Source organism: Carassius carassius, chromosome 13 (assembly GCF_963082965.1).
Source record: "Carassius carassius chromosome 13, fCarCar2.1, whole genome shotgun sequence".
NCBI classification, from domain to species: domain Eukaryota; kingdom Metazoa; phylum Chordata; class Actinopteri; order Cypriniformes; family Cyprinidae; genus Carassius; species Carassius carassius.
This window is the reverse complement of record NC_081767.1, coordinates 24,366,567-24,385,108: the sequence shown is the minus strand read 5'-3', so window position 1 is coordinate 24,385,108 and position 18,542 is coordinate 24,366,567. Positions and strand designations below refer to the sequence as shown.

General features: G+C 41.2%; 1 protein-coding gene across 4 annotated transcripts in view; it reads right to left on the bottom strand.

Annotated features, from left to right (window-relative positions):
- Positions 1-18,542, bottom strand: part of LOC132156160 (multiple epidermal growth factor-like domains protein 11) — a 133,899-nt gene that overhangs the window by 23,357 nt on the left and 92,000 nt on the right. For all 4 annotated transcript variants that reach the window (XM_059565048.1, XM_059565051.1, XM_059565050.1 and 1 more), the window contains 7 exons: positions 18,078-18,198; positions 11,102-11,238; positions 9,916-10,128; positions 8,246-8,420; positions 2,876-2,996; positions 1,664-1,827; positions 1,427-1,529 (listed from right to left, as the gene is read on the bottom strand). In XM_059565048.1, the coding sequence (XP_059421031.1) occupies positions 1,427-1,529; positions 1,664-1,827; positions 2,876-2,996; positions 8,246-8,420; positions 9,916-10,128; positions 11,102-11,238; positions 18,078-18,198 (1,034 nt within the window). The remainder of the gene's footprint in view (positions 1-1,426; positions 1,530-1,663; positions 1,828-2,875; positions 2,997-8,245; positions 8,421-9,915; positions 10,129-11,101; positions 11,239-18,077; positions 18,199-18,542) is intronic.

Sequence of the window (18,542 nt, the reverse complement as noted above, 5' to 3'; positions counted from 1 at the left end):
TGATGCTTAATACTCAGTGGCAGAGCCAGGATGTTTTTTATAGGGGTGGTCAGGGAGGGGCCAGCAACCAGTCTGGTGTGGCACAATAATCTTCATTATTTCAACATAAAAATATGTTTGATTATAGTGTACTGGACTGTTTTAGTGCCTAAAACACAACTGAGTACAATTAATTTCTATTTAACTGTAATTGAGATATTTGTAAATTAGATTTTTTTTGTATTATTTCTCACCTCCAGGTATTTTAATAAAGGGGCTCACTATAGCTTTATTGTTTATTCAGCTTGTAGAAACTCCCAAATGCTTGCTCTCCAGCATTGCATACTCCTAGATTTTTAGAAATTTGAAAAAGGCCGAAGTCAACAGTCATAAATGCCAGAATATAAAATGAGTTCTTTTATGCATTCAAATGTTTTCATTTTCGCATATTTCATTTTCTAGTATAAATAAAAAATACATATCATCTTGTGCTTTATATGGTAATCTCGAATTACAGAATATATTTTAGTACATGCACTTGAGAGATGTTCTGGTGCATGCAGTTTTTGGTGATTTTATGACTTAGCTTACGACAGAATGAGGTATGTAGCCTATGCTCAAAGTTTCTTGTGCGGGTTATTTATGATGAAGTGATATAGAGCGTGCGCCACATATCTGCGCACTGTTGAAGAGTGTGCGCTGTGAGCACAGTAAAACGGCTGATAGGACAGTGTGTTTTACTGACAAATAGTCTAACAATATCTCATCAGACCACAGTTCACAGTTGTTCTACTGAAGCTCATTTGGCTGCTGTAGCTTTTCTGCGCTCATTTGACTTGCCCCTGACGCTGAGGTGAAGCTCAAGTGGGCTTCTAAAAATTAAATGTTTGGGGTTGGTAATATTTTTAATGTTTGAAATCAGCACTTTACACTGACCACTAAGCCTGCATTAATTAAATAACTGAATAAATAAATATAGTAAAAATGGTGAAATATTATTATAATTCAAAATAATGGTTTACTAATTGAATATATTTTAAAATGTAATATATTCATGTGAGGGCAAAGCTGAATTTTCAGCAGTCATTGCTCCAGTCTTCAGTGTCACATGATCCTTCAGAAATCATTCTAAAATGCTGATTTGGTGCTCAAGAAACATGTATTATTATTATGAATGTTAAAAACAGATGTGCTGCAAAATTTGTTTTGGAAACCTTGATACTTTTTTTTTTTTAATTTAGATTCTTTGATGAATTAATTCAATGAGTAAAGTCTTTACTGTCAATTTTGATACATTTAATGCATTCTACGTGCCTGTCACTGCGTGTTTTAATTGCATCGATTCTTCTTTCAACAGTGGGTGAGCAATTCACTCCAGTATTTATGTTGCTTCATAAAATCCTGTTTTAAGATATTGATGTGATTATGTCACTGGTCTTACACTCACCTGTCCATCCTGGCAAACAGCGACAGAATCCACTCACAGGGTCGCATCCATCAGCATGGTTACAGTCACAACGCTCGTGACACTCCAGCCCATATGTGCCATCCTAAAAAACCACATACACAAACCATCTTGCTAAGCTTAAACTGCCCTGTCGTGACAAATATTAATAAATCAAATGGCCAGTCCTGCTAGTCTCTAGCAAAGAGACAATGGAGCCAGTCCCAGGAAGATACTCACGAGGCAGGGCTGCTGGCAGCGTTCCCCTCTCCAGCCAGAGGTACAGGTACAAGAGCCGTCCATTGGGTCACAAGCCGCATTATTGGCACATAAACAAGTCTGGTTACAGCTCAATCCCCAAGTCCCACTGGAGCACAGGATTGAGCAGTCTACTCCCTGCCAACCTGTAAAGCACAAGGAGATGGTACAGACATTTATTAATATATTTGTCTACTTGTCTACTGGTTCCTTCAGTTGTTTATTTGTTAAAAAACTGAGGGTTTAACATTCTCTTTTTGAGTACTAGCCAAACCTTCTCTAGTTTATAACAGTGTTCAATTAATAGAGAGGGAAGAGGGGGAAGTGAGGTCATATCTTGACAGAAGCCAGAGGATTCTGGTCTCCATCGGCTCATACCGCAAAGCAGCCAATGAGTTGAATATATGCATGGTTTGAGGTCAACATAAGAGCAGAGTGGGATAGGCAGAGAAGTTGTGCGGCACACTGGGGTTCTGCATTATGAATGGGATGAGGATTTTAAAGGTACTGTCTCTAATGAGCTTCCTTCCAAACTGATGGGACCTGAATGAATACTCTGCTGGTGCAGGCCTTTAAGGACGAGTCCATGTTTATGCAACAATAAGGGCCATCCCACAGGTATGGTTAGCTGCGGTCAGCCAAAGCTGAGCACTCACAGGGCTCTTGTGGATTCATGCTGCATTTTTTTTAATGCTTTTACAGCCTAAAAAGGCCATATGTGCATGTAAGTACTAAGTGGTTATGTATCCTTTGAAAGTGACCTGAAGAGACTTTGGATCCTTTGATATTGAAACACCAGTTTTCTCATAATGACAGAAATGGATATATGGAGAACAGATGGGGATATGATATACTATTTTCTGATATCCAGAAAGTGTTTTTATTGTGTAGTGTCTTGTTAGGCATTCCAAATTTTAATTTAAAGACAGGGTTAATTCTCGAAACAATGACATCTGTTATAAAGGGAATTAGAAAATGATTAATTAGTCGCTGAGTAATTGATTGTAAAGATTATGAGATTTCCTTAGAATATTATTGCATGCATTGATTGCTTATTGATTTATTTGTACAAGACAAGCTATAATTTTGTGGGCTGTAAACCTTCAGTCTCTCATGGCTCACTCACTATTCATGTCTATAAGGAAAATGGGGGAATAAGGATAAAAAGAAGAAGGAGACCACATTATGCTGTACCTTCTTTACAGATGCAGGAGCCATCGATTGGTGAGCAGGATGCCTGGTTGTGGCAGTGGCAGGTGGAAGTGCAGTTAGTACCGTATAGTCCAGATTTGCAGGTTTGGGAACAGTCGTCACTCTGAAAAACACACAGATGAATTGAGAAAGAAATTAAACCAATTTTGCCCTGGCAACTACCTACAACAATATATCAACTGCTATCAACTGTAGCAACACCCTGGCAACCACACACAGTAGCATAGCAAAAGTATAGCAATGTAATAAAACCACACATAACTCCTTGGCAGCCAGCTAGAACAATTTGGCAACCATATAACACTGTGCTAAACCACCCAGAACATTTGAACAACCACATAGCAACACTCTGGCAACCACCCATGATAGCCTCGCAATAGAATGGCAACCATCTAAAACACCCTACACCCTAAAAATGTGCTAAAACCACCCATAACACCTCATCAACCACGTGTGTAGCTTGTGTCCTTGTTGCAATCACACCAAGTGTAGTAGTGGATACTCAAAGCTAAATGCCCGCTTTCCCCAGTTGCATTAATGATTTGACAGCCCCTGGCCTTCGGCACCTCCATCCATCCCCCAGAAAACCATTGCTGCTGACTGACAGACACTGAGTTCTTAAACCCTGTTCCCCAGCCAAACAACCTGTATCCCAGGGCTGGCCACTGGTGTCTTTTTGCCTTATCCCTGGCTCTGACTGACAGCTGACAAAATGATTTAGACTCCCAATTAGTGGGGTAATGGCAGTGTGCTGCATGCCTCCTGCCTCCTTTTATGCTCTCTTTCTTTTCATTCTCTCTCTCCCACATTTCCCCATTGTATTCCCCATTTCAAATATTCTACCTCTGCTTTACTCGTCCATCCACTACTCACATGATAAACTTACATCTGTGGATTAATTTTTCATCGTGCAGTTATCTTTGTTCCACTCAAAAGTGACAGCAAGCAGACTGCTAACAATGGCAGTTCTGTTCTACGGAAAAAAAGACTTAATACTATCGGTGCAGGCAGCCGAATATGGGGCAAAAAAGACTTTTAAGAAGACCTGCAATTTACTGGTGAATGGGTTGGAGGAGGTAAAAGAGTCTCTGGCTCACAAATGACCACAGGGATTTAGTGAGACCCGTGTATGCTCCAGATTACACTGACACGGGCCTGAGAGCACTCATTCAACTGGGTGACTAAACTCTTTTAAAAGCAGGTTAAAGAAAGACTTATGTTTAGAGGTTAAATTTTCTGAAAGATTTGCTTAATTATAAAATTAACACAAATCATTAGTACATTCAACAAGTTTGAAATGTTTTCAAGCGTCAAATGACATATTTTCATATTCAGTGAGGTCTGGAAATTGAAAATATGGGATTCAGAATTTGATTTTAAATCTTAAAATAATCAGTTGTAGGATTAAAAAAAAAACACAAAGAAAAATTTCTAAATATTCTAATTAATATTGATAAGCTAATTTATTACACTGATCATGTGAGCTTCTTTGTACAAAAAGTCATTTTTTCTATTGAAGTGCAAAATGCCATGTGGATAATTCTCACAGCATGTTGGAAACAAATTAATATCCTTAAATATTCACTTTGTAATAACGTTAACACAATTTTTTGTACATTCAAAGAGCTAGAAATGTCTTCAAGCTTTGAATAGTACATTTCACATAAAATAAGGTACAAAAAAACAAACAAACAAAAAAACATTAAAAATCTGGGATTCAGTAAAATAAATAGGAAAATAGATAAAAATTGATAGCCTGAATGCACTGTAAGTCGCTTCGGATAAAAGCGTCTGCTAAATGCATCAATTTATTTAATTTATTTTAATTGATTTAAAATAGTTTCAGGATAAAACAATAACAACAAGAAAAAAATACTATAATTAATATTAATAAGCAAATTTACACTAACCGTTAACTTCTTTGTACCAAAGTTCAGATGTTTTCCTGCCCACTGAAGCACAAGATGGCTCTATGGATAATTCTTAAATCATACTGGAAACAACATGACAAAACATTCTTATATTCCAGTAATTTTTCAGTTGAAATAAATAATAATATATATTATAATAATGGTAAAACTTTACAATCAGGTTGATTAGTTAATATTATTTGACTACTTTAGGTAACACAAAATAAGAATTAACAATACTTCTACAGCATTTATTAATCTTAGTCAATGTTAATTTCAGCATTAATTAATGCATTGTTAAAATCAAAAGTTGTGCTTGTTAACATTAGTTAATGCACTGTGAATTAACATGAACCGACAATGAATTACTGTATTTCCATTAACTAACATTAACTAATGAAACCTTATTGTGTAGTGTTACCATAATAATATTTTATTTTTATACTTTAGAAAAATGCTAAATTAGTGGTCATTCATTTGTGGTCATTCATACAGTATCTACAAGAGTTTTGGTAATGAACCTTATTTTAAAGCATTGAAATTCCTACTAGTACATCTGTGTATCAAAGTGAATTGTCATCAAAGCACACATGAATGTGGCATGTGTGCTTCAACGTGGTACTACCAGCACATCTGGTCTGAAACTGCAGCTTTCCATGCTACTTATAACTTTAAGTGATGCTACTGAAAATGTATGTTACATTACAACTTAGCAAAAAGTTGCTAGCTACACTTACGCTACAATACCATTTAAATGGTCAAAATTGTAATTTCTGGGTGAACTATTCCTTTAATTGAGTAAAGTTGCTAGTGCCACTTTTAATTTGAGTTACTCCCAAACAATTATTTTAGTTTCTCTTAGTTTTCCAATTTTCAGTCTACTGGCTCTAAAGGAAAGTATATTTGTTACTGAGGACGAACAAGATGAACAGGACTGTAAGCAATACTATGACGCATTCAGTGAAGCAAAAGAACGAGTTATCCATCTATTTTAACATCTCTCTAAAATAAATCCTGATTACTGATATGATCATCTCTCTATCTGTCTTTCTCATGCTCTTTCCTTGCATCTTATCACTTTCATTTTAGCATCCCCTTTGTTCATTCACAGAACAAGAAGCCAGGTAGACTGTGTGCCATGTGTAACCAACTGGATAGCAAAACATTATTTATGTCATTTTTCATGTTAATTTGTTATTAATGTCATAGAGTCTTGTCTAGAAATCACAATCTATTTTGGAGTCTTTGTATCTAGCGTTTTTTCTGTTTGGCAAGGTATTTGTGTTAAGTCTAAACCTGCTGCATAATAAGACACAAGCATTGTGAAATCAGCATTAGTGAACTCACTGAAGAAACTCTCACCTTGTTCCCAGCCTCCCTGCAGGAGGTAATGTGTTTATGTGTGTGTGTGTGTGTGTGTGTGTGGAAAGCACTATAGAGATCATTTTCAAAGCAATAAACAGTATTCGCTGACACTTCTGCTTTAAGTATGAGGACACAAAAACTTTTCACAGAAAGATCAAGTGCTGACTAGAAATGTTCTTTGAAAGATGCTTCCAGTTTTCAATTAAAATAAATTTTTTTACACCTTTATTATGTAATTATGAATTCTGCCACCTTCATATGTCACATCAATGGCCCTGTTTAGACTAGGTATTTTCTAAGGTCATCCGATCACAAACAGTTAGACAAGATTGCTGTTTGCACCTGTGTCACAAATGTGCCTCCTGTGACCAACTGTGATCGGATTTTGTTGGGAGGGTTGCATGTATGGTCTTTTTGGGCCTGTTTATACCTGGTAATTTCATAAACACCGCATTGTATTAATTATCAGCTCATTTCAAGATCAAAGACTGCAATAGTAGAGCTTGCGACATCAGCACTGGAGGGATAAGTCTGACTACTTTTAATGAAGATGATTGTGTGTTGAACGCCTGCGTCTTACTTTCAGTTACTTTCAGTGAAGGGGCTTGCTGAAGAGATGCTCAGCTGCTCATCTGCAACGCGTGTCGCAAAAGCACAGTCTGACTAATGTCATAAAGCCTATAACATGCTCTCAGTTTTCCTGTGTTCTGATTAGTTAATTCTGCTCACCTGTTATCTTGTCATTTATCTTATTAATCCCAGTGTTTAAATATCCTTAGTTCCTTCTAGTCCTGATCTAGTCTAAAGCTTGGATCGAATCTTGCACCTTCTGATCTGCTCGCACACAAATCAAGGCCGCCCCGATTAATATCAAACTTGTTTGATATTTAGGATTTAAATCGGGATGATGAAGGCTACAGTATATGATTATGTCAGTACTTTCACAATAGCCAATGCATGACCGCAAAACAGCTGCTGTATGGCTCCGTTGGACAGTGGAGATGGAAGAAACTGCTTCTTGAAGATTTGTAGTTTGTATAGTGTGTCGAAAACGTATCACAACCTCAAGGAGAAAGAGAAGCGCTGGGAGTTGCTAGCACACTAGTGAACATATGGAAACATCACTGAAATATCGGTGATGATCTGCTGCGTGAGATCACGTGAGGAGCTCCCTCTGGCATGACACTTAATAATATCTTCTGGTGTGTGATGCGCCATGATTTTCAAATCTTGTGTGTGCGGTTAGGATTTTAAAACTCCTGTAGTGTGAGCCTGGCTTAAGTTGACATTTTCTGTTTGGTTATTTCTGTACTGTTTCACGTGTCTATAAAAGTTGATTCCTTCATGCAATTCCTTACTACAGCCAAACATGTGACAACTGCATGTTACTACATGGTGTTAAAAGTGCAAAATAAAATACATATTTCACATTTACATACATAAGGTACACCTGTTCAATTGATTGGTAACACAAATTGCTAATGAGCCAATCGCATGGCAGCAACTCAATGCATTTAGGCATCTAGATGTGGTGAAGATGACTTGCTGAAGTTCAAACCAAGCATCAGAATTGGGAAGAAAGGGGATTTAAGCGACTTTAAACGTGTAATGTTTGTTGGTGCTAGACCTGCTGATCTACAGGGATTTTCATGCACGATTACCTTGTATATAATTGAATTAATTTGATTAAGCAGTTTAAATTATTAACAGCCCAAAAATGTATTCGTACAAACATTTTTTAGATCTGGCAGATATTGTAAAGCCATATGTAGTCGACAATTAAAATCCTTTTTCTTGATGCAGTGCTTTATAGACTGGTTGGTAGGTGGTCTATAACTGTTGTCTAGGATGTATCTGTGTTTACGCTACAAATGAGAGGTTTGAGTGATGTTAATGCCAGGTGTATAGGGGCCTATATGTCAGGGCATATGAAAAAAGACCAACCTTTAGATCCGAACATAAGCAGCTATAATCATCAATGCTCAGCAGTCAATTTCATGTGGCAGTATTTCAGAATGGCAGGATTAACTAGTATTTAATGAATGTAGACACTGATAAATGATAAACATGGACTCACTGTGTAGCCTGGGGCACAGATACAGGCCCCAGTAAGACTGTGGCAGTCTGCTCCATTAGTACACTGGCACGGCACACTACATCCTTCTCCATAGTAACCAGGGGGACAGGTCTCATTGCAGTATAGACCCGTCCATCCTGCTGTACACAAGCATTCACCTGTCAGCGGGTGGCAGCTAAAAAAAAAGAAGACATATTGACATTTAGATACAAATATGCCTAAAGATACGTTGTGTATATGACATCTAAACAGAAATACTTTGGCTTCCAGAACAAGGGAGCCAAATCTGAGGACTAAAACCATTTGAGTCCATCCATCCTTGTGTCTGTGAGCTCAACTCAGATAAATGGGATGTCCTTTCTCTCCTTCGTAGTAATGAGCCCCAGTGTCTCAGGGCCTAATCTACCCACACCAGGCATTAACATTGCATTAGCCAGGAATGTGGCTAAGAAATAATGAATGAAGCACAGGTCACGATAAAGAGCAAGTGCTATGCTACTGTTGAAAGGTGTTCAAATTTTTACTTGCAAGTCAAATTAAGTCAAATGGACTCAAATGGAGCTCTTTACTCACCAATGGCTCCAGAGGTTAACTCGAGAAGAATTGGCTAGAAAAGTGATGATTGTAGGACTGAAAGTTCAGTTTAATCATAGGGGACTCCACAAAGATTTATTGTTTGTATGAAATAACTTCGCTGAATTGTTATCTTCAAAGTGTGAAGTTATTCAATTATGACCTAATTGGTGTTGTAATTTAGTATAATTAATGACATTGAACCATGTCTTCTGAGTCATACCTTTGCATTGAATATACAGAAAAGAATGGCACAGAAGAAATACAAAAAATGCATTGAAAATGACAAATGATATGGAAAAAAAACAAAACAAACAGTAATTTGACTTGTAAAGTATTTTTTTGCACTGTTTATTTCATGATTTATTTGTCTGCCATAATATTGTCTTAATTTGGTGGCTTTTCTCAGCAAATATTAATATATACGTATACAGTTAATATGATTAATAAGAATATCATGTAATTAATGTAATAAATTCAAATAATGTTTAGTCAATTGACAGCCTTAGATACAATGCATCCAGTAATATACTGGTTTAAAAAAAATGGTTTATACTAGTTTTAGACATATAAATTCCTTTGCAAGGAAATAAAGTGCATTGTAGAAATGCACTGATATTGCAGTAATTAAATTACTGCATAATTCTAACACAAAATTATTTTCACATTATGGCCAATATTAAAATTATTTACTATTTTCTCTAAATTAAACTAATAAACTAATTAAATGACTAAATAAAAAATTACTACAATTGATTTAAATGCTACAAATCAATTTAAAGTTCACTATATTTTTACATTCAACATGGAAAAATTAAGTTTTAGATTGCTGAAGATTACATTTAATAGTATTAAATATTAAATTGTTAAATCATATTGAGCATTAAATGATAATAAAGATGATATAACTGTAAAAATGTGACATATGAGCATGCAGAATTAAATATCCAATGTTTGCTAATCATAAAAAAAAAAAAAATCTGTAATACTATCTGATAAACATTAAGCTACCAATATGCATTCCTAGTCTATTGATTCTTGTCAATTCCAAGGTTTTCATTCTAGTGGGTGCATTCGCGTGTGGTAGCATGTTTTACCTAAATGTGTTGGTGGCGTTACATGGGCAGTATTTGTCACAGATGAGGCCGTAGAGGCCTGGTGGACAGAACCTGTCCTGGCAGTGAGGCCCTTTGAATCCTGTGTCACACAAACACGCTCCACTGATGTGGTAACACTTGGCCCCATTCTGACAGTCACAGTGAAGGGCACAATGTGGTCCGTATGTACCGACCGGACACTCTTCCTGGCACCTGGGGACATTTCAAACAGTTTACAGAAGGAAGAAAACCCCAAAGCAACATTTTGTATATACATGTATTATTCATTATTCAGAGCAGCTCTGTAAGAAAAAGGAGCCTGTCAGAATAACACAAGCAGAATTAGTAGACTACAGTGTTATTCTAATCTAAGGGTCAAGAGTCAATGCTTTGGGCATCTTCTTTGGTACCTTAGGTTCATCAGCCACTTGGCTTCACCTGGGGCGACAGCAAACTAAGACTGCAGTCATTAATTACTGTGAATACAATTAAAGCCAGGCTCATTCTCTCTGTTGAATAGCAAAGTGGCTTAAAGAACAACGACTTCTACAAGATCTTCAATATACAATCCTGGCAGAACATCAATCTTGAGTGTCCAAAGAAGCCATTAGGAGACAGATAAATAGCTCAATTAAATTATAAAATGGACTAGGTATGTTTCATGTTAAAATTACACCAGCATTGTTTGTATCAGTTGAGACTGGTGTGAGAGGAACTTAGGGGAAGGGAGGAGCGGGTACTAACGCAATCTGAGATTATTCCTACTGGGCTAATTCACCTGTCACAGACCAAATAAATGAGTGCAATTCTGTTATATATTAGAGGATAAGAAGTGTCTGTCCTGAAAGTTTTTTCATTCTGCAGACAATCACTTTACTGCGCTAATAAACCCTAAGCTGCTGCAGAAGACACGGGGAAATACAGGCACTGAGCAATTTCAATCGGATCCTAATAAAACTCCATTACTGGTAATTAATGGGCAGAAACTTAACAGAACAGTATGGTTCTTGGAGTGGGATCAGTGGACACAAGGAATGTAAACAGAGCAGTAAAAAAAACAAAAAACATAATCAATTATTCAGCAACCAATTTTGCAGGCTTGTTAACAAACTGCCTTTGTGGTAGTTTTTTAAAGACACAGAGGAACAATAACCTAAATAAGTTCAGAACTGGGTATTTATTATACCTGTGGCCACTGTATCCTGCAATACACTGACACTGTCCTGTAATGTGGTCACACAGTCCTCCATTGCGGCACGAGCATTCCTTGCTGCAATTGATCCCATATTTGCCGAATGGGCATGGCTGGGCACACACAGACCCCTGTCCAGAAAGAGGGCAGAGAAAATTTGAAAATCAAATGAAAGTCATTCACAACCATTAAAGTTGCACTGATTTATAGAACAATTCCCTTAAAAAATTAAATAAAATTCTGTCATCATTTACTCCCCATTTTAAACCCATATGAACTCTAAAGGCCTGTTCAGAACTACTGTATATAAAATACCTATATTGGCTTTATGTTATAACAAGTGTGCCTCAGTGATGTTGTTTGCCACTTCAAATGCTCCAGCTTTTTAAAGTAGGGTAGATTCTGATTAGCTATCAATGGAAAAAACCTTTTTAAAGTGATTCCAACAATATCGTTCCTCTGTGAGGTTATTGTTGTAGCTGAGGTGTGGACATCTTATTCTCACAGAATTAGAACAATTATTAAAACATTATAGTTATAGTCATCATCCTTGGTGTGAACATTGGCATTGGCCTTAACTCTTATTCTCTTTGCCGCACATTAAAATTCACTGTGTGTGATCAGTCCCGTGATGTGCAATCATCACACTGATGTTAAACAGATGCCATATAAAAAGACATAGACAATTATTGGAAACTACTTAAATTTCTGTCTTTTCATACATACGAAACCATAGTCTTCTATAATGCTTTAATTTTTTTTTCCATTTTGGAGCAGGGCTTCAGACTGGGTCTAAAACGGTTTAATTAGCAAGTGAAATTTTTTGTTGAGATCACCACTGGTGACTACAGTCGTGGCCAAAAGTTTTGAGAATTACATAAATATTAGTTTTCAAAAAGTTTGCTGCTAAACTGCTTTTAGATCTTTGTTTCAGTTGTTTCTGTGATGTACTGAAATATAATTACAAGCACTTCATACATTTCAAAGGCTTTTATCGACAATTACATGACATTTATGCAAAGAGTCAGTATTTGCAGTGTTGGCCCTTCTTTTTCAGGACCTCTGCAATTCGACTGGGCATGCGCTCAATCAACTTCTGGGCCAAATCCTGACTGAAAGCAACCCATTCTTTCATAATAACTTCATGGAGTTTGTCAGAATTAGTAGGTTTTTGTTTGTCCACCCGCCTCTTGAGGATTGACCACAAGTTCTCAACGGGATTAAGATCTGGGGAGTTTCCAGGCTATGGACCCAAAATTTCAACATTCTGGTCCCCGAGCCACTTAGTTATCACTTTTGCCTTATGGCACGGTGCTCCATCGTGCTGGAAAATGCATTGTTCTTCACCAAACTGTTGTTGGATTGTTGGAAGAAGTTGCTGTTGGAGGGTGTTTTGGTACCATTCTTTATTCATGGCTGTGTTTTTGGGCAGAATTGTGAGTGAGCCCACTTCCTTGGATGAGAAGCAACCCCACACATGAATGGTGTCAGGATGCTTTACTGTTGGCATGACACAGGACTGATGGTAGCGCTCACCTTTTCTTCTCTGGACAAGCTTTTTTCCAGATGCCCCAAAACAATCGGAAAGGGGCTTCATCGGAGAATATGACTTTGCCCCAGTCCTCAGCATTCCATTCACTATACTTTCTGCAGAAGATCAATCTGTCCCTGATGTTATTTTTTGGAGAGAAGTGGCTTCTTTGCTGCCCTTCTTGACACCAGGCCATCTTCCAAAAGTCTTCGCCTCACTGTGCGTGCAGATGCGCTCACACCTGCCTGCTGCCATTCCTGAGCAAGCTCTGCACTGGTGGCACTCTGATCCCGCAGCTGAATCCTCTTTAGGAGACGATCCTGGCGCTTGCTGGACTTTCTTGGACGCCCTGAAGCCTTCTTTACAAGAATTGAACCTCTTTCCTTGAAGTTCTTGATGATCTTATAAATTGTTGATTTAGGTGCAATCTTAGTAGCCACAATATCCTTGCCTGTGAAGCCATTTTTATGCAATGCAATGATGGCTGCACGCGTTTCTTTGCAGGTCACCATGGTTAACAATGGAAGAACAATGATTTCAAGCATCACCCTCCTTTTAACATGTCAAGTCTGCCATTCTAACCCAATCAGCCTGACATAATGATCTCCAGCCTTGTGCTCGTCAACATTCTCACCTGAGTTAACAAGACGATTACTGAAATGATCTCAGCAGGTCCTTTAATGACAGCAATGAAATGCAGTGGAAAGGTTTTTTTGGGATTAAGTTAATTTTCATGGCAAAGAAGGACTATGCAATTCATCTGATCACTCTTCATAACATTCTGGAGTATATGCAAATTGCTATTATAAAAACTTAAGCAGCAACTTTTCCAATTTCCAATATTTATGTAATTCTCAAAACTTTTGGCCACGACTGTACATAAATTGTCATGTTAAGACTTAAAAATGTGCATTGTGACACGTGTCCCGAGCTCTCATCAGTGTCGCCCTGGAAACCGAGCAGTCACACCTGCACCTGCTCATCACGAGCTGAGTGGCCACACCTGCGCCCCATCAAGCTCTGGCTTCATAAATCCAGCAAACGAACACAGAGGTGAGAGATGTCTCCACAAGACTCGGCTAACCCCCATCTTCTATTGTTTCTACAGAAATCAGTGTGTGACCGCCAGCCCCACCGCACAGGGAGAGCACGGACCCTTACTTACCTGCATCCTCACGTCGTGTCCTTCTTCACCTCGCCACACTGGTGGAGAAGTCACCGACGACCCTTCCACACGCAGTGTTACCCCTTTTGGACTGGTTTGGACTTTTTTTCTCTTTTTTCTCCTTTGGCTCACGTATCTTCTCTGCTTACCCCAGGTGGCGCTCCTCCCCCAAGGATGGAAGAACTGCTGAAACACCTCACCGAGGTGAGCATCTGCCAGCAGCACATTATGGAGCACATGGCCTCCTGGCAAGGGTAAACCGAACGTGAGCTCGCCGCGCTCCGTCTGGCCACTGCCCTGAGAGCTCCGCTACCTGACCCCCATGTCCAAGCAACCCAGTTGCTGCCCAAAATGACGGTGCACGATGACGTAACAATCTATCTCCAGATGTTCGAAACCGTGGACATGCGGGAGGCGTGGCCCAAGGACGAGTGGGCATGGATCATGGCCCCGCTATTAACGGGAGAGGCACAACGGGCATACTTCTCGCTTCCTTCGGAACAAAGCGCTTCCTATGTGGAGTTGAGGAAGGAGATACTGGGCCGGATGGGGCTATCGCTGATCAGTGCCGCTCAACTATTCAATGAGTGGACCCTTCGACCCGCGGCAGCCGGCCTGGGCTCAAGCTGCCAACCTCTCTCGCCTTGCCCAGCACTGGCTACTGGCCGGGGGTCCCACCATACACCAGGTAGTGGAGCGTGTTGTGGTTGACCACCTCCTTCGAGCCCTTCCCCTGCCCGCTTCGTCAGGCAGCCGGTATGCGGAACCCCTCCAACATTGACGAGCAATCTTTTTCCGCTTCTGTAAAGACTTCCGCCGCCTTAATGAAGTCTATGAGTTCGACAGCTACCCAATGCCCTGGGTCGACGAGTTGCTGGACCGCTTAGGAAGGGACCCTCGACCTCACAAAGGGCTACTGGCCGGTCCCCTTAACCGAACAGGCTAAACCGAACAAGGCCTTCTCAACCCCAAGTGGCCACTGGTAGTACCAGGTCCTTCCCTTCGGCCTACATGGGTCCCGGCCATCTTCCAGTGACTGATGGACGTCCTCCTGCGGCCGCACCAAGCATACGCAGCTGCCTACCTCAACAATGTCGTCATCGACTCAGAGACTTGGGAAGACATCTGGAGCGGCTGCGGAAGGTGCTGTCGGAACTACGCCGGGCTGGCCAGACCTGGGGGCTCCTGTGTCACCTGGCCCTCGCCGAAGCAAAGTACCTGGGTTACCAGGTGGGTCGCGGCCTGATAAGACCGCAAGAGAAGAAGGTGGCAGCTATCCTCTCCTTGCCGCGTGCTGCCTCCAAGACTCAGGTACAGGCCTTTTTGGGGTTGGCGGGTTACTACCGCTGCTTTATCCCTAACTTTTCCTCCTTAGCCTCTCCCTTGACAGACCTGACCAGGAAGGGGCAGCCGGAGAAGATCCCTTGGACCCCTGAGACAGAGGTGGCATTCCAACGGATAAAGGCAGCCCTCACGTCAGAGCCGGTGCTCTGTGACTTCAATCACCTCTTCCTGCTGCAGATGGACGCATCCGACACCGGGTTGGGAGCCGTTCTATCCCAGGGCCACAACGGTGAGGAACAACCGGTGATATACATAAGCCGAAAGCTGACCCCCACAGAGCAACGATTTGCCACGGTAGAGAGAGAAGCATTGGCCGTCAAGTGAGCAGTCCTGGCCACTTCACCCTTGTAACCGACCACGCTTCCCTACAATGGATGGCCCGGGCGAAGGATACAAATGCCAGGGTGACTTGGTGGTTCCTCGCACTCCAGGACTTCAACTTCACCGTGCAACACCGAGCGGGGACGGCCAACGCGAATGCCGATGGACTGTCCCATATATGGGCAGCTTTCACAGGCCTGTCAGGCTCCACTCCCCGCCCTCCCCCAATCTCCCCGCTTCTCCACAGGAACAGGACGGCGCTTGGGGGGATGACACGTGTCTCATCAGCGTGTCCTTCTTCACCCCGCCACAGCATTGTGACGAGTGGGGCGGGGCCGAGAGCCGTGGGAACGGGGCGAGGCCGGTGGAGTGATTGAGAAATGAGCGACACCTGCTCGACCCACCGGTCTCGAGTCCCACGTAGGAGATGGAAGGATATAAAACCGGAGCGACGACAGTGAAGGACGAGAGAGGACCAGGTCAGGATTTTAGTTCCTGTTTTGTGTTTATTTTATTATTAAAGCTTTCATTTTGATTGTCTGTAGGTTCCCGCCTTCTTCTTCCCGATGATTGTAAAGTTTTAATGCGTTACAGTGGTGCCGAAGCCCGGGAGAAGGAAGGACACGCTGCTGAAGATCCCTCGCTGCTGTGGTGAATCCGCGGTGCCATCGAGCAGGCGAGGAAGTGTGCCCCCATGGGCGCTCGAGGCAGTGGGCTGGAGTGAGTTGCCGGGGATGGTCGAGCTCGCTGCCGGCCGCCCGTGATGTGGAGGGGCGGCTGCCATCCGCGAGGGAGCGGAGGAGTCGCTGTCGTTCGCCAGAGAGCCAGAGCCTGCTGCCGTCCGCCATGATGGGGAGGAGCAGGGAATGGGGGACTCCTGCCGGCTGCCCAAAACCGGAGGAGCCGTCGCTATCCACCGGGCAGCGGAGGAGTGTCGTGCCGTCCGGCGAGGGCTGTCCAGTGCCACCGCTAGGCACCGCGGAGGAGATCACCCAGCTGTTGGAGGGCCGAGCGGCAGCGTGTCTGGGAACCGGAATTTTTTCTTTTTCTTTTTGCTCCTCTCTCATCTCTGTCACTCCTCATCCTTCCATCTCCTTTTCTCTCGCCTCGTCTGTCCTACCCCCGGGTTCCCGCAGGTCACCGTGAGCAGTCCCCCCCTGAGGGAGGGGGGGGGGGTAGAGCGCAGTCTCAGGAGTACCCCCCGGCCTGCGAGGGGCGATGAGGGTATGTGACGAGTGGGGCGTGGCCGAGAGCCGTGGGAACGGGGCGAAGCTGGTGTAGTGATTGAGAAATGAGCGACACCTGCTCGACCCACCGGTCTCGAGTCCCACGGAGGAGATGGAAGGATTTAAAACTGGAGTGACGACAGTGAAGGACGAGAGAGGACCAGGCCTGGATTTTAGTTTGTGTTTTGGTTTTGTTTTGTGTTTATTTTATTAAAGCTGATTGTCTGCCAGTTCCCGCCTCCTTCTTCCCGATGATTGTGAAGTTTTAATGTGTTAAAAGCATGTAATAACTTTTTCCTGCTAGTTTTGAGATTACATCTTTTGTTATGTTGTTAAATTCATAACGAAATTCAAATCATTAGCTGTTTCAAACTGCGGAAAACATGTAAAGCATGTAAACAATGCCACATAACAATACATTTACCTCAGAAGAACCATTAGGCATCCATAAGCTCATTAGTCAGCTCGAATAAAAAAAAAAACTAAAGAGGAGCATTTAGCTAAATATGCCCTATATTGCATATTCATATTTTTACTTAACCTTTTGTCTACATGATGAGAACCTCCTATGACTCCAGAAGCCCTGTTGGAGCTTGAGAGCACATTTACTTTCAATATGTGGAATTGGGTAGCCAATACCTCTTTTTAAAAATAAAAATAACAAACATTTAGAATGTCATTTCTCATAAAAGTTTGAAACAACATGAGGGAATAAATGATTTTAGGTGAACATACGGTACAAAGAAGATCACCGGATAGGCCTTATATGTATACAGCTCATATGATACAGTACAGTACTCACAGTTATGAGGTCAATACTATTACAATATCTAAGTGACCCATTTTTGCAGTTTAGTTTTAATAAACGGTGAACGGAAATTGGAGCATTGCTTTGTGGATATTAGAGTATGTCTACACACTGTAGCACATTAAGCTCTTTTCAGAAGAGAAAGGAAATTTGTGTTTTTGATATGTCCTCTTTACAAGTTTGAGATGATGCAAAAGGAGTAATAATGAGGCTCAGCAAACTTCACACAATTTGCTTCCAAAAAATAACTTCAGCTGCTCTGCTAGACTCAGATCAGTGTCATTTCTTCCCCACTTAGGTTTTTGTGTAAGTATCTACATTCAGATTCTCCTCCACCCTTCCTTCATTTACCTTTCAAACTCTTTCACCTTCCCTCAATTCCTTAACCCTCCCTTCCTCCTGTTAATAACTCGTTTCAGTATCTTGCTCTTTAACTCTCCTTCACTTTCTGCCCCTCATTCCTGTCTCCTCATCTTTATTCCTCTCTGTTTCTTTTCTGTCCTTTATTCTCTCTGTCACTTCCCATTTGTCCCCCACTTCTCCACCCTTCGCTCCCCCTGTGTGCAGCTTCTTACCATCCATCCAGCAGGGCAGGAGCATTCTCCAGTGATGTGATGGCAGGTTCCTCCGTTCTGACAGGGGCAGCGCTGCTCACACTGTGGCCCATGACTTCCAGAGGGACATCGCTCTCCACAGCTGCCGAACCACAAGAGCAAACACTTGAAACTCAGGCAGACATTGCAAAGGATTGCAACATAAAACATAAGAATGTTCAAAGACTTTGGAACAAATGCTTAAAAAAAAATACAACTATATATTTTTTAAGTACCCTCACAAGAACTTCAGAGTGTTTCACTATGCTAACAATGAACATAGACAAAGAGTAAGTACATAGTATGTAGACTAGTATGGGAGACTGGGGCTAGGATAAAAATCTGCGACACTGATTTTCCTTTTTGGTTTTAAACACATTGTTCGAATGGCATCCTACAGTAACTACAGTAGCATACATTCTAGCAAGGGATTGCTGTTATTTTTTA